Source organism: Aspergillus japonicus (genome assembly GCF_003184785.1).
Source record: "Aspergillus japonicus CBS 114.51 unplaced genomic scaffold BO86scaffold_56, whole genome shotgun sequence".
Lineage (NCBI taxonomy): Eukaryota > Fungi > Ascomycota > Eurotiomycetes > Eurotiales > Aspergillaceae > Aspergillus > Aspergillus japonicus.
This window is the reverse complement of record NW_020291693.1, coordinates 111,488-138,964: the sequence shown is the minus strand read 5'-3', so window position 1 is coordinate 138,964 and position 27,477 is coordinate 111,488. Positions and strand designations below refer to the sequence as shown.

Genomic DNA, 27,477 nt, shown 5'->3' with positions numbered 1-27,477 from the left:
AGCCGGGCTAGCTCAATCGGCAGAGCGTGAGACTCTTAATCTCAAGGTTGCGGGTTCAACCCCCGCGTTCGGCTTAATCGGTTCTTTTTTTTGCCCGTTGGGCCTTTGCTCGATGTGCGAAGTCGACCGCTGGCTTGGTCCTTGAGGATGTTCGTACCTCATGCAGAACCGAAATCATCGTGCAGTTTAGTGCCGTCGTTCGGGGAAGGGATTCGTCACAGGGTCGTCGTGGTATATCCGACTGAAGAGGACGCGGACGTGTAACCATACATGACATGTCATTGGAAATCCTAGGTACCGGCAAACCGATGGCACTATCGTGTTCCGTGTGACTAGGATCAGGGCCCCATCCCAGGGGAGTACAGCTCTTCTGGGTGATGCCTGTATCACCTATAACCAGCCGAGTCAGTCACTGTATATCATGCGATCATGTCAGGTTTCCCAAGGGTATGTACCGCCACATTAATCTGTCTATAAGCCGAGCAAATGAAGGCTTCCGCTTAAGGATCAAAAGGTAAAAGCCATGGCGAAGGTGGAAGGAAGCTGGTGGTTGCGGGTGAGTTGGAGGGGGAATGGACACCTCTCCTCAGTCCCGAGCCGATAAGTTGGAAGTCAGGCCTTCCCCCACTGCGGTGAACGGGCCCAGTCTAGATTGACCAGCTGTCGGTCTTTCGGGCAGAACACATCCGCGGCCCCGCGGACCCTACTTCCCAATTCGGAAATAGACCTCTGAATTCTCTCGAAGGGTATAATTGTATATAAATCATGAAACCTCAAGCCTAGATGGGTTTGTAGCATAGATACGATCCTAGTTACACCACCAAGAGGAATTCTGGGTATTACCACGAAGCACACCCTCCAATCTCATCCCTCCCGAAAAATCCTATAAAGCAGAACGAACCATGCCAACCACCGGCCTTATCGTATGCAGCACACGTTCACCCCGTGCCGGCCTTCAAATAAGCACCTTCATCCACGAGACCATCAAGCAGGCACATCCACAATCAAGCATCACAGTCATTGATCTCGCGGAGTGGAACCTGCCACTATATAATGAGCCGGGGATCCCGTCGCGTATCACATCAGCTGAGGGTTACGTGCACGAGCACACCAAGGCCTGGTCGCGGGAGATTTCGCGCTACGATTCGTTCATCTTCGTCACCCCCCAGTATAACTGGGGATACCCTGCGAGTCTCAAGAATGCGATCGACTACCTCTTCAATGAATGGAAGGGGAAGCCGGCGATGGTTGTCAGCTACGGCGGTCATGGGGGTGGCAAAGCCGCGGCGCAGTTGCAGCAGGTGCTGCAGGGATTGAGGATGGTGCCCCTGGAAAGCACTGTGGGATTGACATTCCCCGAGAAGGAGATCATGGCACGCGCCGCGATGGGGAAGGATCTGGGGTTGGGAGGAGAGGGGGGTTTCTGGGCCGGAGAGAAGGAAGCAATCCAGCGTTTGTTCGGGGAATTGGTGGGAGTTGTGGAAAAATCGAGTTGATTGTGTCATTAGTTGTCTGACAGGCGGTGTATGCCCATGATTGGGGCGTTCAGGTTGTTCTTTCTTCCCTTCTTCTTTTGCTTTCTAGTTTACATACATCTGACTGCCTCTTATAAAGGTGTTCCTGAGTCACAGACTTTTGCGTTATGCGTCTTGCATAGGTGGAGCTCTTCATGCCGCAAGAACCATATTTCAATTGCCATTGATAAATCAACCCAATGATCTACTCAATCTCGCTATACTACAGTCTCTTACTTCTTTTATTGCCCCTCGCGACAGGTCTTCCATCTAGCATCAACACTACCAATAAACATACAAAACCATACGATGTCTGCATCCTGGGCGGCGGAGCCACCGGCGCATACGCCGCCGTTCGGCTCCAGGATCACGGAAAGCGGGTGGTGGTGATCGAGCAGAACAGCCAGCTCGGTGGCCACACGGAAACCTACTACCTCCCCAATGGTAGCCACGTCGACTACGGCGTCCAGGGAGTCTTCGACGACAAACTCAGCAGGAAGTTCTTCTCCCGCCTGGGGATCAAATGGCACCGTGTCCTCCCCAGCTGCCAAGGAGAGGATTTCGTGGACTTCACCACCGGTCGAATGGCGGAGTCGCCCGTCGGCCTCGTCCAGTCCCTGCTTGCGCTCGTCCGGTATCGCTTGGCACTCCGGCAATTCTCCTTCCTTGACAAGGGTCTCTACGATTTTCCGGATCCAGTCCCGGAAGCCATCTTCCGCCCGTTGCGAGAATTCATCGAAGAGAACTCACTCGAGGACGTGATACCGATGTTGTTCTTCTGGGCGCACGGGGTCGGGAACATGCTCGACATGCCGGCACTTTACACCTTCCAGAACTTCGGTGTACCGCATATATCCGCCGTCCTCGGCGGGTACATCACACCGGAGAAGGGGATGTACGAGTTGTATCGGGCAGCAGCAGCAGTTCTCCATAACGTGCGTTACCAGACCAAAGTCGTCGAGGCCAAACGCTCCGACTCCGGCGTCACGCTCACCGTCCAGCACCTCAACGGCACCCAGGACACCATCGAAGCCGAGCAGCTCCTTGTGACCCACCCGCCAACCATGGAGAAGCTCCGGGGCTTCGATCTCACTTCAGAAGAGAGCGACCTCTTCAGCAAGTGGTCCTGGCGCAACTACTACGTGGCGGTGACCAGCAACAGCGGCATTCCGGACGGCCGATACGTGACCAACACCAACCCCCGCACGGGGCCGGGATTCCTCCCCGAGATGCCCTTCGAGTCCCTGATCCAGTACATGGGGGTGCCGGGTCACCCCAACACCAAGATCGTGGGGCCGATGAAATTCACCGCGGAGGACGCCAAGCAGCTCATCGGGTCGGATTTCGCCCGCATGAAGACCGCAGGCACGTATTCGATCCGAGAGCCCGAGGTCGTCGCGTTCGCAGATCATTCCCCGACGACCATGATGGTTTCTCCGGAGGACATCCAGTCGGGATTCTATCGCCGGCTGTATGCGCTGCAGGGTCAAAGGAGCACCTTCTACACGGGGTTGACCTTCTGTTCTGACTATTCCTCGCTCCTCTGGGCGTTTACGGACACGATCCTTGAGAGAATGCAGCAGAGATAAGCGGATCACTGTGGCGTTGGTGCTGTTGGCTGCACCTTAATTTCTGTTTACTAGAACGTTGATACTGATGTACAAGCTTCTGCAGGGGCCGTTGATGGACTGTCTCCACAGTCGATCCATCGAGACCTCCTCCACTTCTTGAAATGATTGGTCAATTACTGATGCCCTATCCGATCACTGATAGTCTTCTACTGCATTTCTTGCTTGTCTTGCAATTGATTTACGTTGAAACTGATGCTATCTTGAAGCGCACGATCAACCTATCAAATCAACACACGTAACACCTCATTGCCCCTCACCCCGAAACCAGCCCGGCGCCTACTGACCCAGAATCGTAGCCAACGACTGGCTATCGCTCTCGGGCTCACCCTTGTCATCCGTGGGGATCTTCTGGGACGCAAAGGCCAAGAAGATCGCCTCCCAATGCCCATCATCGAACCGGAACAACAGGGCCCCGTCTTCATAGATCCCGTTGGTGTAGCCTTCGCTGCCCTGATTCATGTGGATATCGTGGATCCCCGAGCCATACGAGGAGCCGAAGATGTAGATGGTCGCCTTCTGGTTGATCGCATCCGTCAGGATGGGGTCTACCTGGTCGAGGATGTCTTGATCGCCGTCCGCCCCGAGAACCGTGCCAGCGTCGATGTCCACCAGCCCCTTGGTGCGGACAAAGTCCAGCCCCTGGATGCTGGTCGAAGCCTCGCGGCGCCGGCGCGACTGACTGTGCACGGAGCTGGTGAGAAGGTGGAAACCCTGGTCCAGGCTGCCAAGCTGTTCGGTGATGGAGTGGGTGAAGTTGCGGTCGAACCAGTAGACGAGGCGACTATCCGTATCGGTGGACTTGACGTTGATGGCGGCCTCGAGCTGCTTGCGGGAGGAAGTGTCGTCCTTGAAGTAGAGGTAGATGTGAGGGGACTTGGGGTCCTCGGCGTCGGTCTGAGCCTCGTAGCGGGTGGGCTGGCCGATCCAGACGCCGTAGTGGGAGATGGTCATGATGGCGAGTTTGACGGTGGAATGCTTGCTGATAGTGAGTATAGGAAGGGTCTGATCAAATTGAGGGGGTTCTGGGAAGAGGAGCAAGGCTGCGGCTGACAGTGGCAGGGTAGCCTACTTAACTTGTTGATTCAGCTTAGTTGGAAGCCTGGGAGCTTCGTCCTACCTCTCGCCTATCGCTCCCACCTCCGTCATCGGCACGGCTTGCATTGCAAGATCGGCAAACGCTGGTCTGGACTCGTCAGGCCGATAGCAAGTGACAGCAACTGATAAGCCAACCCAGAGAGCTGCGCCCCGCACGTGCCATGCTTAGCGTGCTTGACACCTCTTCAGCTCGCCTTGTTTGGCGCATCCTACTGCGTCATTGGGCAGGTTTCGGTCACGCCGATCTAGTCTCTAGCTTGTTTAGCTCTAATTTATGTGCCATTGGCAGCGCATTGGTGGGAGTGGCAGTCGTTTTCTCATCGGTGCTTGATATAACCGTGCCTATTGAAGGGCTGGCTGACCGAATAATTCAACCCAGGGAGTTGATGGGCTAAGCGGATTGGGTATGACAATCAGCTCCATTGTTCATTGATAAGTAAACGGAGGGATAAGGAGTTAATAGTACAACCAGTCAGTGATAATGCTTCATTGAAGGTGAGTGCCGTTGGGCCAGGGAAGAAGCCAATAGCCGAGACAATGGCAGAATATCTAAGAACTGGACCAGAGAAAGTGGCATATCTCCCCACCAACATATGGCGTGACCATGCTTTCTTGTAAGACTCCCCCCTTGGGATACCCCGCCTGCCATTTTTCACGAAGGAGCTGGTGATACTAGTTGTATGCGTCGGCGCTGAGTAGGAAGAAACCTCTGGAGAGCTACTTGGTGATGGTATGAGCGAATTTCTTTACATGCTCCAATTCCAGTAATTGTTACATATAAGAGGAGTCGGGTGGAGGTACTCTGTATTGACATCATGGGTGACTTACCATCTTTCTCGGGGGCATTTAGGAAAACCCCTCCATAGGTAGAACTCCTTCTTACCCTGCCAAGGGTGTCTTGTTGTTTTTCACACCCCCGGCATATGGGATGCTAAGTATCTTTCCATTAACCTGCATGCGCTATATAGCTAAATATACTAATAACAAGGCTTCAACTTCTTCCAACAAGGACCGGAAAGTCTCAGTGTTCAGCATCATGATCTTCTTCATGGATGCACTCAGCACCTTTTCATATGAGCCGAAAACAAGCCCGTACCCCAAAACGGTTAGCACAGCCAGCATTCCCTCTAAACCATCTCTGGAAGAACACAATCACATGACCGACCCCGGAGAAGCCGCCGCGCCGCTGCTGACACATGCGAATCAACATCATCGGCGCCCGTCCGCCCGCGCTATCAACAAAGAAGGCCACCTGTTAGCCAAATCAACATCGAATACGTATATCGGGGAGAGAAAAAGTCCACCCACATCACGCCCACCCCTTCACCCTCCGGCCTCTCTACACACGAGACACACCAACGCCCCACGGCAATCATGCTCTCCGGCATCCAAAATGTCCGGCAAACCGCCGCCCAGATCCTGAATTTCGGGCTGGTGCTCAGCACCGCCTTTATGGTACGTTTCCCGTGCGCAGGGGTCGGTCGCAGCTAGCTAGCTGCGCGCGCGAACCGCAACAGCTTTGATTCTGGATCTACCCGACAGAGATTGACAATAGGGAGCTTTTCTTTTTTTTTTCTGTTTGCTGACCACGGCGACAACACGATTGCACAGATGTGGAAAGGTCTCTCTGTGCTCACCAACTCCCCCAGCCCGATCGTCGTCGTCCTCAGCGGCTCAATGGAGCCGGCCTTCCAGCGCGGCGACCTCCTCTTCCTCCGGAACAATCAGCCCATGCTGAACGTGGGGGAGATTGTGGTGTATCAGGTCAAAGATAAGGAGATTCCGATCGTGCATCGGGTGGTGCGGCAGTTTGGTGATGAGTGGGTTTCTTCCTTTGGATTTCTTTTCGTGCTCTGCTTTGATTTCCGGGTGGGGGAGGTAGATGCATCCATGATACAGGATGCAGCAGGGTGGAGATTGAGATGAGTTGAAAAGTGAAGGCATCAGGCTAATTCGGGGTGTGAATTTGCGCAGGTCCAACTCGAAACTCCTCACAAAGGGTGACAACAACATCGCCGATGATACGGAACTCTACGCGCGTGGGCAGGATTACCTCGACCGTGATGATGTCGTCGGCAGTGTGTTTGGGTACATTCCGTTTGTCGGGTACGTGACCATTCTTCTGTCGGAGCATCCGTGGTTGAAGACGGTTATGCTGGGAGTGATGGGGGTGTTGGTGTTGTTGCAGCGGGAGTAAGGTCGGGGGTTCATATATGGGTATGGGCCGTGTTTTTTTTTTCGAGCTTCTCAGGTTTAATGCATGCTCTTTGAGAAAGACTTCTGAGTTTTGGCTCGGAGTATGGAAGGACGTTATGTAGGAACAATATTCGGACGCGACGCGAGCCTCGGATCTGGGCTCACCGAGATTCAAGCGCAGATACACTTGGAAGCAGAAGTGAAACTGCGTTGTAGAAGCTATATCGCGATTGCAGCTGCAAGTAAAAGAAAGAAGCTTGAACCTTTGCCCATACTGCAGTTTATCTGCTACCTTGACAAGACACCAGACCAAGTCGACATTGCACTCGACTGTAAAGAGACAGGCCCCCCGACCACAAGAGCCGATAAAGCATCGATTGATCCTCTCCTGACCACATCAACCCACTCCGCAGGCCAGCAAGCTCAGCCTGTCGGATGACAGCGGAACCAAACCCTGCACTTCGGCTTCATAAATCAACGATGGCCACTCTTTGTAAGCATTCAACTCGCCCCCATTAACCCCAGCCTTGATAACACAAAGTCAAAATGGCTGTCACTTTAACAAGATGGGTACTGCATTGGATGGTCGAGTCCGACTTCAAGTTCGCGTGGCGAGGGAGGGGAATGGGGATATTGTGGATCCTCGTCATGACTAGACTCGCTATAACGAGTTCCCTCCATATAAAGAACTCTTTCCCGGTCTTTTCGGCCACTTACATACAAAGTGACCCCCGCATAACGAATATCTCGGTATAGCGAACGAAAGCGGCGTTCTCTATTAGTTCACTATAGCGAGGCTTCATAGTACAGTCGGGCATTGATCTTGATGAGATTAAATGACTACGTAGGGTATCCATCACTTGATTGACTCTACTGGATCTGTCGTCGTAGGTCAAACTCGCGAGCGGGGGCACAAGGGTCCAGGGTAAGGTTGTGAACGTTTCCCGACAAAAACCCGGGTGACGCGCTGTCGCTCTAAGCGACTCAATGCTTGCTTGAGACGAATCGACAACTGGCTTGAACGATCTAGGTAACCCTTAGTCACGGGCACATGGAGCAGGGCCTCAATGCCGGTGCATTTGAATCCGAGTGAGTTGAACTCCGGTGGCTAGATTAACTTCGTAAGATCCTGCGTCGTGCGCAAAGTCAAAGTCTAGAACCTTGAGAAGGTGGTGGAGCGGACAGATAACACAAACTTGCCTGTTGTGCAAGGACCCCGTTAGGGCACGCCAATCCCGTCAAAGTCTTATTCGCAGTGCCTGAGTTGAAAGTGGAGGAGCTATTGCACTGTGTCCCACTTGACAAAAGGAATCCAGCCAGTCTCAGTGGAGTGTTTGCAGTGTCATGTGCATGCCCTAAAACTCTTGCCCTATAGCATGGAATCAGTAGCCCCAAAGGCTCTCTCCCCTTCGGCATCCCTTCCTGATTCTCTTTCTCTTTCGGGAAAAATCAAACATTGGTCCATGGATATACATGGCTCGGCAAGTAGATTATGGTCAAGGCGTGGACCAGATGGAAGTAACCGACTGGAAACCCGCTGGCTGGGACGAGGTGCAATCTCTGGCTCATCGTCAGGTACGCGCACACCGACCATTCCATGCGTCGCGTTACCCCAAACGCCCCATTGCCGGAGGTGCAGTGGTAGGGCAGGAGTGCGAATTTTGTGCTGGGAGAAGGGCCAGTTCCAATGGATCGGGGCTTGCATCTTGGCCTGAACAGGTAATATAATCATTTCTTCCGTGGTTGCAGAGTCACCAATCAGCTTTGTGAGCGCTTGACCCGGGGAAATGTCAATCACGGATTGTATCACCATTGGTCATGATCCAAAAGATCTTGCTAGATGAGTCAGCGGAGATGCACATGTTGGGCCTAGTCCACAGAGAAAAGTGGAGCAGCGGTCCCTGGCCGAGAGTCTCGAGCCGTGGCTGCATTGTTCTGCTTGCGCTTTGTTGGCCTTCTACGGCATCCGGGTGAAGTGCGCTTTTTTGAGGCCCCGAAAGCACGTTGTGAAACAATGCGATGGGAGGGCTCGTTTGTCATCTACAGGGATGACAAAAGGACGAACTAGGGCGAAGAAGAGCGACCTCTGACCCCGAGGAATCGAGCGAAAAGAACTCGCTTAGCTGGAAAAAACAAACAGCTGTCAAGCAGCAGCAGAGGCCAGAAAGACAGATAAAAAGTGGAAACTTGAGTCCCCACTGGCAGCAAAGTCCCCGAGACCACAGACCATGCAAATCCTCTTGGATAATACATTGCTCTCGTGCCCTTAGTCTACTTTCCAATCTTCTTCTGACTAGCGCCAGTAGAAGAATCTGTACTCGGACCCGCTCCTGGCTCTCGTTCGGCTTCGCTTCTTCTTTCAAGGGAAGCAGGCAGTGCATCTTGAGACAATACCAAGAAAATCCCTTTGTATCAGCACAAAGCGATCTTCTTGGTATTGTCTCGAGTCACCTATCCTCTCAAGGTTGATTGTCCGCCATGTTATTGGCACGGCAAATAGAAATGAGAAGAGAGGCAATACATACCGCTGCTGTCTTCCTTCACAAATAAACCTCTGTAACTGTTCCACTCTTTTCCCCACCATCGTCGAGACTTTCCAACCCTAAATCCACGCTGTCCATCCTGCGTGGCCATTCATGCGCGTAGCGTTTTTCTTCCCAACTTTCTGCCCCACAGCCAATCGGCTCCCTGTGCTTTTCACTGCCTCTGGTCCTCTCCATGGTTCCTGAATCGATCGAAGCTGACGCATTCGCTCGTCACCCTTGCCCTTTCTCTCTTCTTTTACCCGTTCCCACTCTGGGTGGCACAGTCTCCTTTCTCGGCGTCGTAAACCCCAATGGTCCAGACCAGAGCCCTACCCAGGGGGATGCGGATGAGGGGCCCATAGGGTCGATTCAAGCAGGCTATTTAGAGGGGCCGATGCCCTCCTTCTTGTGCACCTGTTCGTTCATCAGTCACTCTCATTTCAATAAAGACATCAAGTCTTTTCGTTCAGTCTTTTTTCGTTCGGTCTTTTCGTCTCGTTACAACAGTAACTCACATTCTCTTTCATTTATCGTCGATACTTGATTGTATCGACAGCCTTTCCTTCTTTCCGACTTCATTCAGATATAGTCCTCGCTTGACGCGTAGGAACGTTCTCTAACTCAAAAGTCCACACTCACTGTCTTCATACTGTCAGTCAGGATGCAGTTCATCACCCGCTCTCTTTTCTTGCTGGGCGCCCTCGGCACCAGCACCCTCGCTGTGCCCCAGGGCAACGAGCGTCGCCAATGGAACTGGGGTGCTTCCTCCACCACCTCCGTCGTTTCCTCCGCCACTTCGTCCTCTTCGGCCTCCTCCTCCGACTGGACCGCCACTCCGGCTAGTGGAAGCTACTCCACCTCTGGCTTCGGTGCCAGCACCGCCTCCTACAGCTCCGGCAACACATACGAAGGCAACGTCGGCAACCCTTGGGGCAGCAACATAATCGAGGTTTCGGCCGACGAGGCTTCCTCGTACGAGTATGTGATGCAGATCTCGGGCCAAAACACTGAAGACTGGACCGTGGTCTTCTGGAACAAGTACGGCCCCGACGGCTCCATGGATGGCTGGTACGGCTACTCTGCTCTCAGCCTCACTCTGGCCGCCGGCGAGACCAAGTATGTCGCTTTTATGGAGAACTCCAATGGTGGCTTCGGTGCCGCTGCGGGCAGCAGCCTCCCCACCGACAGCTATGGTGGCTATGCCTGCACCTGGGGTGAGTTCGACTTCGGTTCCGATGCCAACAACGGCTGGTCCGGATTCGATGTTAGCGCCATCCAGGCCCAGGATGCCAGCATGACCGTCCAAGGCATGAAGATTTGCGATGCTCTGGGCAGTACCTGCTCCTCAATCACCACCGATGCCGGTACCGTTGATAACGCCTACACCTCCGCCGAGAGTGCCGTGGGTGGTATTGGAGGAAACCTTTCAAGCGGCGCGGTCCGCTTGGCCGTTACCATCGATTACAGCGGATAGTTAAAGATCGCCTGGGCTTTGCAGCTTTCTTAGTTTCTCCTAGAGAGAGACTGGAGGGTCGCTGGATAGATATCAACTAGTATAGATGAAACTGTCCTGGATAGACAAAATAAAAATAGACTGTTCTGAAATCTTCATCCGACTGACCCTGTTAGATGACGTAGCTGCAAGTTTCTGAGATGTAAGCCGCGTTTTGTAGATCCCCGAAATCTATCGGAGGACTTGTGGCGACGCCGCTGTCACTTGACGTCGATCGCGATCGTTGCCCGAAATTCTTCGGACTCGGCAACACCATGGCAAGCGACCACCAGGCATATGAATAGCTCCCGAATGCGTTATAGTCATGAACGTTATTTCTTGAACTTCCAAGTGCCAATCATGTCTCAAATTTATCTCATCACCGGTTGCTCGTCGGGACTCGGTTACGAATTCGCCCGCCAGGCACTCCACCGAGGCCATAAAGTTATCGCGCTTGCCCGCGATATTGCCAAGCTCGCCCCTCTGCAAGAGCTCGGCGCAGCTACGCTCACACTTGATGTGACAGCATCGCAGCAGGAACTGGTTAGAACAGCAACAGCGGCCCTTGCGATTTATGGCAGCGTCGATATACTGGTGAATAATGCGGGCTACACACTCTTCGGAGCGGTAGAAGATCTCAGGTATGGTTTGATTCGAGCTAAAAAGAAAGAGTGCATTGTTGACCGCCTTAGTAGCTACGAGGAATGCCTCAGGGAGTTCCAGACAAATGTATTTGGGCCCCTAGGTCTCACTCGTGCCCTGCTGCCTCAATTTCGTCGTCGCCGTGCGGGAACGATCGTCAACATCGGTTCCCTTTGTGCATGGGAGACATACCCGGGTGTGGGTGCCTATAGTGCTTCCAAGGCGGCTTTTCGATGTGGGCTGAGACCCATCCCCTGCTGACCACGAATAGACATTCATGTTTTTTTGTTCCAGATTTCACCGAGGCGCTTGGCCAAGAGACCGCCGGCACAGGCATAAGAACCCTTTTGGTCGAACCCGGCCAATTCCGTACAGATCTCCTGAGCCTGCGGAACAGCAGATTTGTTGAGACCAACATTCTAGAGTATCGAGACCTGACGGCTGCTTCGTTCGCAAAGTTCCGAAATGCTCACGGCAAGCAACGGGGTGACCCAACAAAAGCCGTGGCCCGAATTTTGGATGTCATCCACGGCGAGAACGAGGCCAGTGGCCGAGAGTGGCCGGGATATTTGGCGCTGGGCCCAGACGCGGTGGAAGCCATCCGAAGCAAATGCGAGCGAACTTTGAAGCTGCTGAGTGAGTGGCAAGGTTTCTCGTCGGAGACCGACGCTGAACGTATTTAGCTCGAGATAAGCCGGCGTTGTAGTGGTTCGTCTTTGAATGGTGCTGCCATAACTTGGTCGATGCATACGAGAGAAGACTCGGGGGCCTGTCAATTACATCATAATAATAACTGGCCACCTTGGTCACACTGCAGAAACTCCCGCAGTGCTGAATAGTTCGCGGCCCTAATATAGAAGCTTGCGGGTCGGCCCACTTCGTGCAATGCTGGGTGGAAAGACGGAGTGAGGGGAAGCTGCAAATAAACCGCATTGATTGCCATTAGGCCCAATACAGCCTAAGTATCCAAGTTGCGACAAGCCGGTGCATCCACTGTCGTAGACCTTAAGTGGTTAGCCGAAGTTGTAGTTGGCTTCGCTCACGCTGTGCCTTGCGTCTTCAGGAGAAGTCAGAACTTACCCCTCGTTAACTGACCCTAGAGACCAGGGGTAGCATCCGGGTCATCCGAGCATGAATAGGGAATGATAAGCAGTCGAAGGATTGTTTCTCCATCTTCTGCAGTAGCAGCTGGCTCTTATCAGCATGAGCATGATAAGCATCTCTGGAAGCCATCACGAATGCGGAGACCCACCAATTGCTCCCTCACGGAGCAGCTGCTTGATTAGGAGAAGTTGCTCAAGCTGGAAACTGAGGACTGGTTATTTCTTTCCAGCCTATTGCAGCAGACAGACAGACTGATTGATTGATTGATTGATTGATTGATTGATTGTAATAGTAATTGTTTGGTTTAGGAAGAATTGTAACGTTGGCGAATGATAAGTTCATGTTCATGGAAGAAGGAAGAAGAGCCAGCCAGGGCGGGAAAAGATCGGCGGCACGGAGTGGAGTTCGCTCCGGCCCGCGCATTGAATTAATTTATTTCCTCACAAACGAACGTATCTCCGAGTGTTGGCCCATCCACAATTTCCCCGAACAACCTCCCTTATCATACAAACAAATTGAGTCTGGAAGGCTTGTCCTGGTTTTTCAAAGCTTGTTGTGCCACTCGCGCCGCCACTAGACTAGTCTACCTCGCATCTGTGCACTACTCGTCAGCGCCATGGCTTGAGGATGGCGTCCGGCTGTCGCTACCGATAAGCCGCCCCCGTCGGACCTCCGTTTATTCCTCGGTCGAGGGAGGCACAGGCTTTACCACCAATCACTAATGTCAGGGATATTGACTCACCAGGCACCAGCTATACCTTGCTCTCCCTGATTATCCGTTTTCTAATTCGAATTTTTGCGCTGCTGGCATGAGCATCGCGAAGCCACGTGGAGGAATTGACCAAAGGTAGGCCCCAGACAAGAGAGCCGTAACTGTAGACGGAGAAAGATTGAAGCTGACACCGTCATACTGGAGTCTAGGAATTGTTTTATGAGTAGTCCCCCATAGTCTTGGCTGGAGGTCCGCGCACCCGTCACCCTCTCTTCCCCCGAGTCAGAGTGGATACTGAGGGCTCCATCAAACGACACCCACTGACTAAACTTCATCAACAGCCAACGGGGCTTTCTGCAGCTACTGTATAGTTGCTGAAGGATGGAGTAATGCCCCATCAGGGCCGACGGCGAACGGTCGACTCCGTTCTCCAATTTCATATTGTCGCCGACCTAAGCGAGTAATCTCCGCCGGACTATCACGATTATGGAGCCATTGTTGATGAGGTTGCATGAGCCTACAACCAATTTTCTGAGGATTGCCCAGCGTCAATTGGTCGTGTCCGTGGCCAGACGAGCAGAAAGCTGCCCTGTCAACATATAAATAAGGACTGAAAACCTCTCCTCAAGCCATCTTGAAACCATCCAGCATCGGACAGCTTCAAGCATCGCCTCTGGTTCTCTCTTCTGCTCAGTAATTGCCTTCATCCCCTCGTGAAAAAACCTTCTTCCTGCCAAAATGAAGTTCACCACCATCCTTACCGGCTCCCTCCTCGCCAGCGCTGCTCTGGCTGCTCCTCTCACTGAGAAGCGTCGTGCCCGCGCCGAGGCTCGCGCCGAAGCCCGCCGTGCCACCGGATTGAAGCGCAAGAGCAACCCTCCGTTGAGCCCTGCCACCAACACGCCTCTTCAGCACGCCAACATCTCCCAGGTTGAGTACAGCTCCAACTGGGCCGGTGCGGTTCTGATTGGCTCGGGCTACACCGAAGTCACCGGTGAATTTGTCGTGCCCTCGGTCTCTTCCCCCAGTGGAAGCTCTGGCTCCGGCGGTGGCTTCGGCGGTGGCTTCGGCAGTGGCTTCAGCAGTGACTTCGGCGGTGATACCGAGTACTGTGCCTCCGCCTGGGTCGGTATTGACGGTGACACCTGCGAGACCGCCATCCTCCAGACCGGTATCGACTTCTGCTACGAAGACGGCGAGACCTACTACGATGCCTGGTACGAATGGTACCCCGACTACGCCTATGACTTCGACAACATCGATATCTCCGAGGGTGATTCGATCAAGGTCACCGTCAAGGCCACCAGCGATACCAGTGGCACGGCCACCGTCGAGAACGTCTCCACCGGTCAATCCGTCACCCACAGCTTCAGCGGCAACGTCGAGGGCAGCCTCTGCGAGTAAGTCATGATCACCCCTGATACTGTACCTGACAACAAGAACTAACCCTTCATCAAGAACCAACGCGGAATGGATTGTTGAGGACTTCGAGTCCGGTGACTCTCTGGTCGCTTTTGCTGACTTCGGCACTGTCACTTTCACTGGAGCTGAGGCTATCAGCAATGGCGAGACTGTCACTCCTTCCGGTGCCACCCTCATGGACATTGAGCAGGACGGCGAGGTCTTGACTTCCGTCAGCGTTGATGGATCTGCTGTCACAGTCACCTACGTCTAGATGGTGCTCTAAACCCGGTTACATATCGGATTCCCCAAAGGAAGGAGGTTCAGGAAGAGAGACAGATGAGTGAAAAGCTATCCGGATAGTTTGTTGTTGTTCCGTTGTTGATGTCCATTGATGTTATGCTTGTTTTGAGATTGTTGATATTACACCAATAAAATTGCATGCGCCAAAATCTTTGTGCAAGTTATAGAATCCGAGTCAGACTAAGAGGCTTGATCGAGGACTGGGATGGAAGTAGGATTGGCACTAAGGGCTGATTCGATAATTATTGGCTAGCACTCAACATGCAGGGTAAAAGCGAAAGTGGTGAGGTAGAAGGTGGTGGGGCCACAAATAAGGCTCTCGATGCACTGCATAGACACCAGTTTAAGTCCTGATTCTGTGTACGGCTTGGAAATGAAGGAATGAAAGTGAGCGGGATGATCATGGTTCAACATCTCATTTGCTGGGTGGTTCTGTGAATTAGTTAATGGTATTCCCGCTATATCTGGTCATTCTGCCGTCAACACACACACACCTTCGGAACCCTCTTCCACCATCAACCCCGCGGTCATTGCCATTATTATATCTGATATCGTCTGATACTCTCTAAGCATCTACTCTCCATCCAAATCCAAATCAAAGCACTTGAGCAACATTCACCATGTCCAGCCCCGGAGATTCTGGAAAAGGCTTCACCTACACCGGGTCCGGCACAAACAGCCAGGTAAGCAGTTTCTCCTTCTACATGTGCCCTCTTACAGCCCCTCCTACCCGCCCTCTTCCGCCAGCACTACAGAGAATACCATCAGCAACTCTTACTCTGTCTCAACGCGATGAATAACAAGTTTCAGGGCAATCACTGGTGCTCTCGCGACTACGGCACTGGCTCCGACTCCAACGGCCCCGACCGCGGCGATGCCTACCACTACAGCAACCAGTAAGAACCTGTTGCTTTCGATTCCTCATATCCACATCCATGCATAGACCCTGACAACCAAGCTTAGGAATGGCTCGTACTACTACTCCAACTCGGATGGAAGCACCTACTATAACGACGGTAAAGGTGGCGCGGTTTACACCCCTCCGGGTGTGAAAAAGTAGGGCAAGCACCTTCGACGGGGCAAACCGCCTCACTCAACTCCAACATCACATCCCACAAGCAGACTATGCTCTTTCTAAGTGCGAGGTGATAAGGATGACATCGGAGTTGAGTTCCGGGTAGGCCTTCATCGTTTACGTCGTTGTGATATCGCTTCCTGGATTGTTTTGTTCCGCTATTCAGCGGTGACCGGGCGGTTGGTTATGCTTGGGTTTGCTTTTCCTCTTGGCCACTTGAACTGGATGCATTGCCTATTGCGGAGTCTTTGGAGATGGCACTGTTGTAGGCAGAATGAAATATTGGAGCTGGATCCTTGATTGAGCATGCCGCCTTTGGAGTCCTAGATATGCCAAGCCTGTCTGCCTCTCATGGCAAAGACATACAAAGTATATTAGGAGAATTGAAGGGAAGCTCTTAAAGCCACCAACACCGGGACAACTCACCCCAGCAGACAACGTACTTTATCGAGTGAACCTTAGGTAAGTACCTCTACACTCGAATCTCGAGTCCAAGCACAGATGGAGTAGCGTGGCAGCCCATGGCCCAGGCCACCCAACCACAAAGGCCTCGGACTGTTAGCTCAGCTTCCTTTTCTAAGCTTCGCAGCAAGCGGCGTACGTCCGTATAAGACTATGTATTGCGAACGCACGCTTGTAGCCTCATAGTCATCACCAAGCCCTTTCCTATCCGTTAACCACCACGTAGGAAGTAGTAAAGATTACGCGAGTGCTGCCCTACTGGGCTGTAGTGACTGTACAGTACATCCCCCGCGCACCTCACCCACTATAGCTGCGGTATCCGCGCCTACCAACATTAAGAACACACGGGGAACAGTAAGGATTCCTCGCCGGGTCCCCGATGTGATCGAGCTAAACTCATCGCCAAGGCCAGGTAGACAGCTAAACACCCACCGCCTGACCCCCACTATCCGCCCCGATCGAGCGATCAAAGACTCTACCTAGTGAGTCCTCAAGGAGCCAGCTAGCGCTGCGGGTGAGATGCGAAGGATTTCCCGGATCAGGATCAAAGTCGTGCAGTGCAGCCAAGGGGGGCTTGTGCTTATTCCGACCTCGTCTGCCACGAATGAGTGAGAGCTTTGACCCAAGAAAGTACTGTGCTGTATGTACAGTACAGTACTTCAGGTCACCGCTAACAACACCTGTACTTTTCGACTCCGTAGGTACCAGTTGTCTCCTTCTTTTTTTCGTATTTGGTTTTCCAAGTTGATAAAAGGTCCAGCATTCCTCCCCCCTCGTCTGTAAACCGACCGGCTGGAAAGGCATTCGGGCCATCCGAATGCCGAAGGGCCGTGTCGGAGTTTAGGCCCAAGGGACACGGAGTTGAGGCTTTGAGTGAGTGTCGTGTGCTAGTAGTTACTGTACCAGCCAGCTGGCCAGTCAGTCAGTATTACTGGGTGAATTTCGTATTGTGGGCAGCAAGGATACAGTAACCTACTCCGTACTGATCTGAATTTTTGAATTTCTTTTATTGCCTTACCCCTCTCTCCATGACGACCACCATTTCAGCTGTCGAGATTTCTAAGAGGCTGACGCGGTATCTACCTCGGCTCCTGCCAAAAACACCTTGGGTTATTCCATGGAAATTTGCGGGGAAAGATCGAGCCAAACCGCTTGCGGTTGGGCGGAAAGACCAGGCCGAGAGTTCTTTGTTTTGTATGGAGTACCAGACGACTTCATCCGAGCCCCGTAATCGTAATCTCGATTCAAATGTGCGGGCCAACATGGTACCTACTAGTACAATATCTCGGAATCTCTGAACAGGTAATAGGTAGTCAGCTATTAGTAGGCACAGTCGTCATTGAAAGGTGGCTTCGTCGATGTCCTCCCGCATGCATCAAGAAGATACTGTAAATGTGTCAATCGAAAAAAAAAAAAAAAAAAAAAAAAAAAAAGAATAAAAAGAATAAATGCTCTGCCTACAGTTCTGGCTCCACTCGCAAGCATCTCCGCTCTCAGTTAAGCTTCACAGGCCCAAGCATCAGCACACTTGCATTCTCGGTCTTCGATTTACGCCCGTCCGAACCCCGGCTAAACATAGGCAGGCGGGCAAAACACATCACAAGCCGTTCGCCTTTCTTGGATAAAAGCCACTTCATCGGCAACTTCCCCCCTTCCCTTCCTTTTTGATAGCTAGTTCATCACTTATCATCGCCAGTAGTGGGAGGGCTGGCACGGATTGAAACTATGACTGCCTACACACCCCACCATCCCGTTGCGGTGTTCGCTGCCACTGTCGTCGTCCTCGGCTCAATCCTCACTTATTTGAATCGTCGATTGAAGCAATATCGCATGGCCAGAGCAAACCAATGCCAACCACCCCCCACCCTCCGTGAATGGGGCCCTCTTTTCGGCCTCGATGGGATTTATCAGCGGATGGTTGAGGCCAAAGAACACAACTTTCTCGAGAGAAGTGTCGACCGCTTCGAGGCCTACGGTAACACATTCCAAGCTCGTCGGCTGGGCACAACCGTGATCGCGACGCGCGATCCCGAGAATGTGAAAACCATTCTCTCTCTTCGTTTCAAGGACTATGGTCTGGGGGATCGTATCCACTCCTTCGGACCGCTCCTCGGCCATGGTATCTTCACAACAGATGGCGAGCATTGGGCCCAGTCGCGGGCTATGGTCCGCCCGAATTTCGCCAAGGAGCAGGTCGCTCATCTTGACATTTTCGAGGAGCTTATGGATGATCTGCTGGCCCTCATACCCACCGATGGAACCACCGTCGATCTTCAAGATCTGTTCTTCGGATTCACCATCGACTCTGCCACCGATTTCCTGTTTGGGCACAGCGTACACAGCTTGAAGAAGCGAAGGGCGGGGCACCCTCAAAGCATAGAGGAAGAAAAGGATTTCGCCGAGGCATTCAATTATTCGCAGTATGCTATTGCCACAAGAGCGCGCTTGGGCAAGCTAAGATACCTGTACCGCGACCGCAAAGCCGACCAATGCGATCGTATATGCCATGATCTAGTCGAGCAGTTTGTCGACAAGGCGCTACGGACGCGTGAGCGGTACCGTCAAGAGAAAGACGCACAGGAACAGCACAGATACTTGTTCCTTGATAGCCTGGCGCAGCAGACTGGTGACCGGACACGAATTCGTAGCGAGCTGATCAATGTCCTCCTGGCTGGAAGAGATACCACCGCATCGTTACTGAGCAACTTGTTCTTCATGCTTGCAAAACACCCCGAGGTCTGGAACAAATTGCGCGAGGAAGTCGCAACCCTGGAAGGGCGTACGCCTACATATGAGCAGCTGCGCAACCTGACGTACCTGAAGTACTGCCTGAATGAGTGTAAGTCAAAGGCCATTCGCTCGCTCTTTAGGGTCACTTGCACTGACTGACTCCTTCAGCGCTTCGTATTCACCCCGTCGTTCCTGCTAACGCTCGTTTTGCCCAAACCGACACCATTCTTCCTACTGGTGGTGGCCCGGATGGCAAGTCCCGCATCTTCGTGCCGAAGGGCAGTGTTGTCTCGTATTCTGTCTTCGCGATGCACCGGCGCAAAGACTTCTTCGGTTCGGATGCGCAAGAGTTCCGACCCGAGCGGTGGGCTGACCTACGCCCAAGCTGGGAATATCTTCCTTTCAATGGAGGACCACGGATTTGCGTCGGTCAGCAGTATGCACTGACAGAGGCAGGTTATGTGACGGCGCGGTTGGCACAAAAGTTCTCGATACTGGAGAGCCGCGATCCAGGCCCTTGGGAGGAAAACCTGACATTGACATGCTGTTCCAGGAACGGGACGAAGGTAGGACTGAGATAGTGCGCGGGTTCGAAGGCGCTTTTCGAGGAGTCACAATGTATTTTTGGAAAAGGATGGACTTAAATCTAAGAGAGGGCGACTCGCATCACGTTTCGTATTTGGAAAGGTGTGAATCAACGTGAATTTTCACTTCTAAATACACATCCTCTGCGGCATTTTAAGCAGCAATTGGCGGCAACAAGCGGCATTTGGATACCTTGGCTTGCAAGAGTTCAGTCCCAGCCAGGCAAAAGAATAGGGCAATTCTGTCAGTCTTCTGAGGAATCAGTATAAACATAGGCTGGAATTGCGAGGCGACAAGTCAGCTCGACCCGAGATCAGGTCTCCCTTCTGTGTGCGGGAAAGTGCAAGAATGGTCTGCCAAGAGGCATGCTTTGTTCAATTGTCGGATCCTAGTCAATAGCGACGCCACAAGCTGACCAAAGCCTGGGTTTCCATACAGTCATGCAGCCCTGCTCATCATGGCTGACGCGCGTCTTGTTCAGAGGAAGTCTTTGCCTCGGCATGCCCATCCACCATGAAACCTCTAGAATGAGCGCCTAGATGTCTCTTCATGAATAAAGTTCAAAATAGACTGCCCAAAGTTCGTTCTGTGTCTGACAGAGATGGTATGATTGCGAGGAGATGCTGATTGTTCCGACTTTGTCGCTCGTCAAGAAGCCTTGCCCGAGAGTCGAAAACTTGGCTCAAAACTGCGGCCCAGCCCGGGACGGCTGCAGGTTCAACAAGGACCAGGGTCTAGACAGCCGAAATTAGACCGGGGCGAACTGGTGTTGTACAGGTCAGTCCCGCGAACAAAGAAAGAAAGAAAACTACTCGGCCGTAGTGGCATGAGTAAGAACATGAAGGAGAGAACATGGCCGAGACATGGAGTCCGTCGATGTTGACAGAACCTAAATTTAGCGAAGGCAGACGACTAAGACAGCGATCAGCGCACAAGGCTTCTAACGAGGCATGCATTTGTATGATGATGCTGTGACACAGCAGCATAACATACCTAGTAAAATGTCTGGGACTCACGCATCCTGGACCAACGGTGCAACCAGGAAAGTCGGTAGGCAAACCAACATGATCGGGCATGGCCCGCCAATAGGTAATCCCTGCTCAGTGCGATGTGTCCTTTCTATCAAGCTTCACATTTGGCTGCATCGAAGAATATGCCTGGTCGGTGGATATGGGACCTTTTTTGGAATTTTTCAGTCGTTGATATATATTCTGTGGGCCCGACAACAACACGTTTGTTTCACGACATCTCACCCAAGCCGTAGGTCGTGTTTTGGCGGTCTCTAATATCCTCTGCCGGTCTGCCCCAGCCAAGACTGGCCTGTTCATTGTTCTTTGAGGCTGGAACTGGATCTATCAGAAGTGGCGGTGAAAATAGACAAGACTTAACCGAATGCTTCTTCGGGCTTCCATTGCCGGTGGATCTCCCTGGGGCTCTGCAAGTTCCCCGATTGGACTAACACTGATCGCCTGAAGCCATTTCACTTGGCCCGGAATGGGTCAGACTGTAGTGGGCCAGCCGATCGGGTCCAGATCCGTGGTGGCCGTTTTGTGTGTAGATAGTACAATCGAGAAAAGTACGGTACGTACTATCTTAGGGGACGATACATTGCTTCAACCTGTATCCCGATATGGGTCGGTGGAAGCTTATTGACCTGTTCGCAGTGGGTTCCGGCATGAAAGGGGAGAGCCGAAGAAGAGTGAGCAGGACTTGGTTGTGACCAATCCATTCGGAGGGGAGACAGCCTTCTTGCTTGTCTGGTGTGGTGTACTGTACTCTATCAGTGGTAGTTCTTGGAATCGAACTTCTCCAGAACAAAGAGAGTGCCTCAGATTCGACGGGTGAAAATGGGTACCAGCAGTCAAGTGAAGCGACAGTCGTCGTGGCTGCATGTCCCGATCAAGGAAATAATACCCTCCACTGCATGCAAGAAGAGCTTTGTTTCTTGTTAGCATCATCCAAGGCTTCCGCCCGCGATTCTGCCACCACCACCCGCCATCCTCACTATCTATCTTCTACTACTTCCAAGTCCCAACCACTTTCATACTTTAACTTTCAAGACCAACCATAACACTGCTAATTCGCCACTCTCATCATCTGGCTGATGATTCTTAGCTTGGTCCCGCCAATCCCGCCCACTATTCCCGTTTTGACTTCGCGGTGCCCACATAGCCTAACCGGCTCATCGGTGCCCAAATACCGGGGATCCAGGAGACCATCGGGACGCGGAACGCCATCCGCATGAGCGGATCGGAGAGTAAGAGGCCAATCAGCCCAGAACCGTTGATCCCGACAGAGCGTCACACAAAACCCTGCGACGAACAGTCCAACATCACTACGTGTTCCGTTCCGCCCTCGACTCCTTGTTCCCTGATGTGAATTGAACCCAATGGGATCGATGCCACGGCCGCGCCTGGGCTTTTCCCCGGCCAATCGGGGCCTCGCCTGGTCTAGATGGCAAGGGCCGACCGAGGGTTGATCCCGATAGAATGCAAAGAAATCGAGAAGCAGAAAAAAAGGACAAACACTTGAAAGAAGAAATAAAACAGAAAAGAAAAGCAGAGGAAAAAGAAAAACGGAACAAGAGTCGAAGGAAGAGATGACTCCTAGTACTGAATTAGTGTCCACAGTTCCTGAGATTCAATATCCTCATCTTGCTTCTTCCCCCCTATCAGCGGTCAAGGAACTGCAGTTGCATGAAAGAAGAAGAGAATAATTGCTTCATTATCACTCTCAAGGTCTTCATGGGAGCTGCAGCCGGTCATTGAATCAGGTTCTCATCTGCTAGGCTACCTGCCACTGGTCAGCTTCAGGCCTCCTCCCCCTTCAGGGAGCTCTTTTTTTTTTTTTTTTTTTTGGCACCCACTCTGACAGGGAATGCAAGGGAAGCAAACGAACAAAGCCGGATCCATAGGGCGGGTGCCTCATCGCTAGGCGGCCACATGGCACGGTTTGAATTACCAACCTGGTCGACTGACCCGCAGAAGAGTGGGTGAAACTGATGGTTAGACAAGTTAAGTAAGGACGAGGTTTCGGGAGCAAAAAAGGATATAAGTATCATGGATCCTCAAGACCGTCCCGGAAGTATAGTCCCCAACGCTCACGCACCCTTTAATCAATTACCTCGACTGCACACTTTCTGCCGATTCTCTCCTCCCCCAAAGCTTATTTCAGACTTACGTCCACCTCGATTCTTTCCGGCATCGACATCTAAATCACATAGAAAGCTTCACAATGGACCACAACATCACAGCAACCAAGTCGGGAGCCGGCGGCAACAAGCTGGATCAATCACCCACGCCCACTCTAGCCGACTACCAGGCGCAATGGGCCAAGATTCACAATGACACCATCCGCCAGATCAAGCAGGCCCAAGGTATGCGGACGCAGCTCCAGTGTGTATCTCTTCACCGATACTGACTTTCGGTGGCCTTCAGAGGAAGAAAGAAACGCACGCGCTACGAATCGAGCACACTCTTCTCCCTCCAAATAGCACCACCATAACTATGTGGGCTGTCAGCGATCTGCTAGCGGTTTCCCCGTGCTTTCTTTCTTTTCTTCTTGGAAACTTTCTGACTATACGTGTTTTATTGAGCCTCTTCTGTTAGATTTAGCGATTGTTGCTCCGGATATACCATTCCCCCTCTTTTCTTTTTTATTTTTAGTCAGATCTTAGAATCTTTGGGTTGTTCTATGACGTATCACATTTGAGGCGCAGGATTTTTTCTTCGAACTTAAACCTATCTTCAATACCCTACATGTTCATTCAACGGTCGCTCTGTAGGTAGTGGGCCGGGAAGGGGGAGAGGAACATGGTCAGGTACTTGATCTGACATCACCCACATCGAAGGCAATTTGAATTCGAACCGGACAAGGTACCGAACCGAGAGCTCAGCTGACTGGGAAACGGTCTGTACGATGACGTCGGGGGGGTGCTGGTTTTCCGATCTATTAAGTACTTGTAAGATTCGCACCGCCACCAGAAGCTATGCATAGTATCCGAGTGCCATCGTGAAAATCATCATGTAAGATAGGTTGGACGGGGGCAGGGGGGTGAAATGGTGAAATATGATATGACACCGATTCTTGTACAGTACAGTACCATCATCAAGGTTGGGTGGGGCACTGGGTCTAACAAAGAGTCGTTGTTTCGCCAATGGGCCCCACAGTTGTCGACAACCTGGTCTTCCATTTCGGATCAGACGATCGTAGGCCCGAGTCGGGTCAGGTACTGTACATAAACCAGTCAAGGGATTTGCAGCCAAGCGATCGAGAACTTGATTTCCAGGAGATCCATAGGTACCGGTAGTCGAGTATAACCTTCCGACCATCATCTTCGATATGTGGGACTGACCGATGACTTGGTTCTGTGTGGATTCGCATACCAGTCTTTTTCTTTCCATTGTTATAATTAAGAATTTACATACTACTCGTAGTACATAGTAAATATCATTATGTTTCCCACCTTCAGCCACTGGGGAACGGAAGGGCCAGTTCCCGGACTCGGTCAAATCTGACTTCTCCGCCAACAAAAGTACTTACTACTTTGTACCGGACCTACCTGTCGCAAAGCAGGGCTCAGGGTTCCAGTTGCCTGACCTAATGCCTTGTTTGGGAAAGAGGTTTTTCCTCAGTACCAGCAACGTTCACATGACATTTGACGTACAGTACGAGCATACCTGCTTTTCTTTTCTTTTCTTTCTTTTTTTCCCCTTCCATTATCTCGGACTGATCCTTTCCTGCCTTTCCTTCTTCCTATCTTCCAATAGCCCTATACCTGCGGACTCAGTAGACTAGGTACCTAGTAGTCAGCTAAGACTATCGTGGCCCAATGGAACGGAGACTGAAACACGCTGCTTTCTTCTTACAGTGTCGCATTGCCACTGCACCGTCTCCCGGAACCTACATTCCGATTTGTTCGAGCATCTCGAAGCAAAGCAACAAAGCCAAGGTAAGTGATACAGTACAACAATAGGTATGGTCGTAGAAGAAAGGAGAGAAAAAAAGAATTAAAGCCGCTGGATCCGACTGATTCTTTGTTTGACAAGTTCAAATGTGGATCGACTTGTCCCCACCAGGCCTGCTGGGGCGGTTTCTTTCTTTGTCTTGTCGCATTTATTGCAGTTCGTCGTGTGTAGTCTTCTGCACGAGGCACAGGTAGACCTAGATGGCTAGAGGCAACTCGGCAGCTGCAGGTATAGTTGAAGGTTATCGCCAAAGGAGAGGGGAAAAAAAGATCCCTGCATTCTTTTTGGGCTATTGAGTAAGCAGGAGCAGGTGACCTACATCGGTCCTGCGTCCTCGGTCAAGCATTTCGATCCTGCTTTCCTGTCAGAATTTATCGGTTTTTCTTTTTGTTGTTGTTCTCGCGATGATAAGCAAGAACGGCGCTCGACTGAAGGTAGCTTACTTTCCTCGATACTCCAACTAGCTTGCATGTCAGTCACGGTGGCTTAAATGTGGTAGCAAACCCGCAGTGGCGGTACTCGAGCTAAACCTGGTCGGTGTTTGTCCTTTTTATCTCGGCTGTCCTATCCGTCGGGCTCCATGTATCAAGCATGCGATCACGAGTTGGCCCCAGTCTTTACATGGGTGATGGTGGTGGAATCGATACATGGTTAGTCGACGCAATATTAGTAATGACGGTGAAAAATAGTCTGAAAGGGCTGTACCGAATCCATCCCTCTGAACTCGTTGTTGAGATTGAAAAGAAGACTTTCCCAATGGGCTCACTGAGGCATATGTGTCTCTCAATCTGAGCAAGTAGGCTGCGCCAGATCGTAGCTTGGCATGTTGGGTAACAGAATTGCACTGGAACCCAGGAAAGATAACACCGGATACACAGATAACGAAGTGCCTATGAGAGGAAGAGAGAGCCACATCCATTCAATTGACTCATGTCGTCATTATTCTGCTAGCATTAATTATGCATATTAACTGATTCTAGTACATATATAGGGTAGCGTGGAAAAAAAAAAGAAAAAGGGAAACAAGAGAAACTTTTATCACAGCACATTACTTCCAGTCCGACATTGAACGTCTCCCCATATGGCCCCCCTGCTAGGATCGGCCTAAACAAGAGCATGTCCAGTGTTCTGCGCACGACGAGCGGTACCCACACCGTCAACACCAAGCTCCTGGTTCTCACCGAGCCATGGCTTGGCTGCTTCACCCATTTTACTCTCCTTGATGAAGTAGACAAAGAGACCGACCACAATGAGAACGAAAGCGATCGGATAGAGGAAGTGAACGGAATAGTGGAAGACCTGAATACCGATGATCAAGCCCCAGAAATTCATCGTCAACATGGAAATGTTGAAAAACGTGGCTGACGAAAGCCGGAACATGATGGGGGCCAAGGTGTAGAAAATGAAAAGGACGATGGTATATCCGGCGATATAGCCTCCAACCTTGCCATTCCAAGTGGCACCATGGAAAGAACTCCGATCAAAGATAGCGCACTGCACACCGTTGATCCACATACCCCAGAAACCCATCTGGCCAATGACTTCGTACATAGGACGCTTCGAAACCATGAACTCCTCGAACAGGTTACTGAAGGCGTAAATGGTAGACGCAAGCAGGGCGAATAGATCTCCTTTGACCTTGTTCGACGCGGCATAATTAGCCCCACGGAGATAATCTGATGCGATGAGAAGGCCGAGACCGCCGCAGGCGAGGAAAATTCCGAGATACTGCGTGATGTGGTACCGGACGCGCAGGAAGATAAATGAGATGATCACGATCACGATGATTGTCCAGAAACTGAACAGCTCGGCACTCAGAAGCGAGGTGTAGCGATAGGCCAGCACCATAAAGTAGTTTCCCTCAACGTCGAGGAAAGAGAGAATGAAGTACTTCCAGCAGTCGGTGTACAGCATGCGAAACCACTTCTTGAAGCCGTACTTGTAGATAGTAATACTCGTGTACACCAGGTTCAGGAGCACATAGTTCCACAGCGTCTGGAAGGCGGGGATACTGGTTCCTTCATTGGATAGAAGAGTTGAAAATGTGGAAGAGCTGATGTTCGCGAGAGCAATAACTTGACTGGACAGGTGGCTTGAGTTAGTGACGGGGGCTTAGTCTGGAATATATCAAATAGATCTCACCCTAACAAAATGAGCAGCCAAAAATCGCGAGTGCGCATATAACGGAAAAGTTGTCGAAACCGTCCCTCCTGCGACTCCTGCTGCTGTTCCCCTGGTTGGTCCTGAGAACCCACCGCCGGCGACTCAGTCACCGAGTGAAGCTGCTCATTTTTCTCTGTTGGTGGCTGAGGCTGAACCTCGGTGACTGCCGAGGTCTTCTCACTTTCGAAGTAGGTCGACATGGCGAAATGGAAGGACTAAGATAATGAGATTTTGAAATGGTGACGAAACCGGAACCCAAAAATGCTCGTAATAGAAAAAAAAAAAGCAAGAGCTTTTCGCCAGCAATAGTGAGCGCAAAGCTCCGAAGTCGCTCACTGCCTGTAACAAAGGGCGCAAAGAAGAAAAGAAAAGAAGAAAACTGGAGTAGCGCCGGCGCCTGGTGGGTTTTATAGCAGCGTGGATTCTGGGCTCTAGGCTCTGCCCAGTGGCCTCGTAAAAAAAAAAAAAAAAAAAAATCGGTTGATATGGACTGGTACTCGAAGAAAAATCTTATCTAATCGCAGCGCAGGGGCAAACCCGCACCAATGGTGTTGGAAAATGACATGCGATAACAGCCCTACTAGCCTACAATAGCTTAGCGTGATGTCTAGTAGTGGTACCTAGCTCCCTTAGCGGGGTACTTAGTCCGAGTAGTACTTCCATTCCATCATGGAAATTTGGTGCAACATGGTCTATTAGCCGATGGGTACTGTCCTTCATTAGATGTCTTATGACATGCCAGATAGTTGATAGAGACTTTATTTATGCTCCCAATTTAATTTAATGACAGGTATGTTATCTCATCTTAATTTTTCGTGTCGACTAGGAGGGTGTGTGTACTGTAGGTACTGTACTGCTGTACGTACACAGTACGTGCCAT

The 27,477-nt window shown here is 51.5% G+C and overlaps 11 protein-coding genes and 1 non-coding gene across 12 annotated transcripts; 10 read left to right on the top strand and 2 right to left on the bottom strand.

The window, feature by feature from the left end:
- Position 1: 1 nt before the first annotated feature.
- On the top strand, positions 2-74 carry BO86DRAFT_t251. The gene has a single exon. It is a non-coding gene; the product is annotated as a tRNA-Lys (tRNA).
- A 729-nt stretch (positions 75-803) lies between these two features.
- Positions 804-1,496, top strand: BO86DRAFT_438151 (flavin-dependent quinone reductase; the record flags this gene model as incomplete). The annotated part of the gene is made up of 1 exon (XM_025676109.1): positions 804-1,496. The coding sequence occupies exon 1, from the start codon at positions 903-905 to the stop codon at positions 1,494-1,496; it is 594 nt and encodes a 197-aa protein (XP_025524468.1). The 5' UTR covers positions 804-902.
- Positions 1,497-1,714: 218 nt separating this feature from the next.
- BO86DRAFT_438147 (NADPH-dependent FMN reductase Lot6) lies at positions 1,715-3,103 on the top strand (the record flags this gene model as incomplete). Its single annotated transcript, XM_025676108.1, has 1 exon — positions 1,715-3,103. One exon carries the CDS (start codon positions 1,715-1,717, stop codon positions 3,101-3,103), a length of 1,389 nt encoding a protein of 462 aa, XP_025524467.1.
- A 299-nt stretch (positions 3,104-3,402) lies between these two features.
- BO86DRAFT_178597 (YukJ family protein) lies at positions 3,403-4,319 on the bottom strand. The gene is made up of 2 exons (XM_025666570.1): positions 4,215-4,319; positions 3,403-4,120 (listed from the first exon to the last, which is right to left on the bottom strand). The coding sequence occupies exon 2, from the start codon at positions 4,094-4,096 to the stop codon at positions 3,422-3,424; it is 675 nt and encodes a 224-aa protein (XP_025524466.1). The 5' UTR covers positions 4,097-4,120; positions 4,215-4,319; the 3' UTR covers positions 3,403-3,421.
- Positions 4,320-5,406: 1,087 nt separating this feature from the next.
- sec11 (signal peptidase complex catalytic subunit SEC11) lies at positions 5,407-6,672 on the top strand. The gene is made up of 3 exons (XM_025676777.1): positions 5,407-5,695; positions 5,852-6,060; positions 6,215-6,672. Exons 1-3 carry the CDS (start codon positions 5,615-5,617, stop codon positions 6,435-6,437), a joined length of 513 nt encoding a protein of 170 aa, XP_025524465.1. The 5' UTR covers positions 5,407-5,614; the 3' UTR covers positions 6,438-6,672.
- A 2,711-nt stretch (positions 6,673-9,383) lies between these two features.
- BO86DRAFT_178526 (putative allergen) lies at positions 9,384-10,592 on the top strand. Its single transcript, XM_025666569.1, has one exon. It carries the CDS (start codon positions 9,623-9,625, stop codon positions 10,433-10,435), a length of 813 nt encoding a protein of 270 aa, XP_025524464.1. The 5' UTR covers positions 9,384-9,622; the 3' UTR covers positions 10,436-10,592.
- Positions 10,593-10,813: 221 nt separating this feature from the next.
- BO86DRAFT_320426 (SDR family oxidoreductase) lies at positions 10,814-11,778 on the top strand (the record flags this gene model as incomplete). The annotated part of the gene is made up of 3 exons (XM_025668293.1): positions 10,814-11,094; positions 11,149-11,330; positions 11,390-11,778. The coding sequence occupies 3 exons, from the start codon at positions 10,814-10,816 to the stop codon at positions 11,776-11,778; spliced, it is 852 nt and encodes a 283-aa protein (XP_025524463.1).
- Positions 11,779-13,649: 1,871 nt separating this feature from the next.
- Positions 13,650-14,586, top strand: BO86DRAFT_402658 (A4/G1 family peptidase; the record flags this gene model as incomplete). The annotated part of the gene is made up of 2 exons (XM_025673879.1): positions 13,650-14,311; positions 14,370-14,586. 2 exons carry the CDS (start codon positions 13,650-13,652, stop codon positions 14,584-14,586), a joined length of 879 nt encoding a protein of 292 aa, XP_025524462.1.
- A 396-nt stretch (positions 14,587-14,982) lies between these two features.
- Positions 14,983-16,019, top strand: BO86DRAFT_391683 (uncharacterized protein). Its single transcript, XM_025672652.1, has 3 exons — positions 14,983-15,298; positions 15,426-15,511; positions 15,579-16,019. Exons 1-3 carry the CDS (start codon positions 15,236-15,238, stop codon positions 15,673-15,675), a joined length of 246 nt encoding a protein of 81 aa, XP_025524461.1. The 5' UTR covers positions 14,983-15,235; the 3' UTR covers positions 15,676-16,019.
- Positions 16,020-17,877: 1,858 nt separating this feature from the next.
- BO86DRAFT_382047 (cytochrome P450) lies at positions 17,878-19,463 on the top strand (the record flags this gene model as incomplete). Its single annotated transcript, XM_025670794.1, has 2 exons — positions 17,878-18,991; positions 19,051-19,463. 2 exons carry the CDS (start codon positions 17,878-17,880, stop codon positions 19,461-19,463), a joined length of 1,527 nt encoding a protein of 508 aa, XP_025524460.1.
- Positions 19,464-22,430: 2,967 nt separating this feature from the next.
- Positions 22,431-23,259, top strand: BO86DRAFT_391681 (uncharacterized protein). Its single transcript, XM_025672651.1, has 2 exons — positions 22,431-22,843; positions 22,905-23,259. The coding sequence occupies exons 1-2, from the start codon at positions 22,702-22,704 to the stop codon at positions 22,958-22,960; spliced, it is 198 nt and encodes a 65-aa protein (XP_025524459.1). The 5' UTR covers positions 22,431-22,701; the 3' UTR covers positions 22,961-23,259.
- Positions 23,260-25,332: 2,073 nt separating this feature from the next.
- On the bottom strand, positions 25,333-26,947 carry BO86DRAFT_391680 (DUF914 domain membrane protein). The gene is made up of 2 exons (XM_025672650.1): positions 26,577-26,947; positions 25,333-26,514 (listed from the first exon to the last, which is right to left on the bottom strand). The coding sequence occupies exons 1-2, from the start codon at positions 26,795-26,797 to the stop codon at positions 25,539-25,541; spliced, it is 1,197 nt and encodes a 398-aa protein (XP_025524458.1). The 5' UTR covers positions 26,798-26,947; the 3' UTR covers positions 25,333-25,538.
- Between the last annotated feature and the right edge of the window lie 530 nt (positions 26,948-27,477).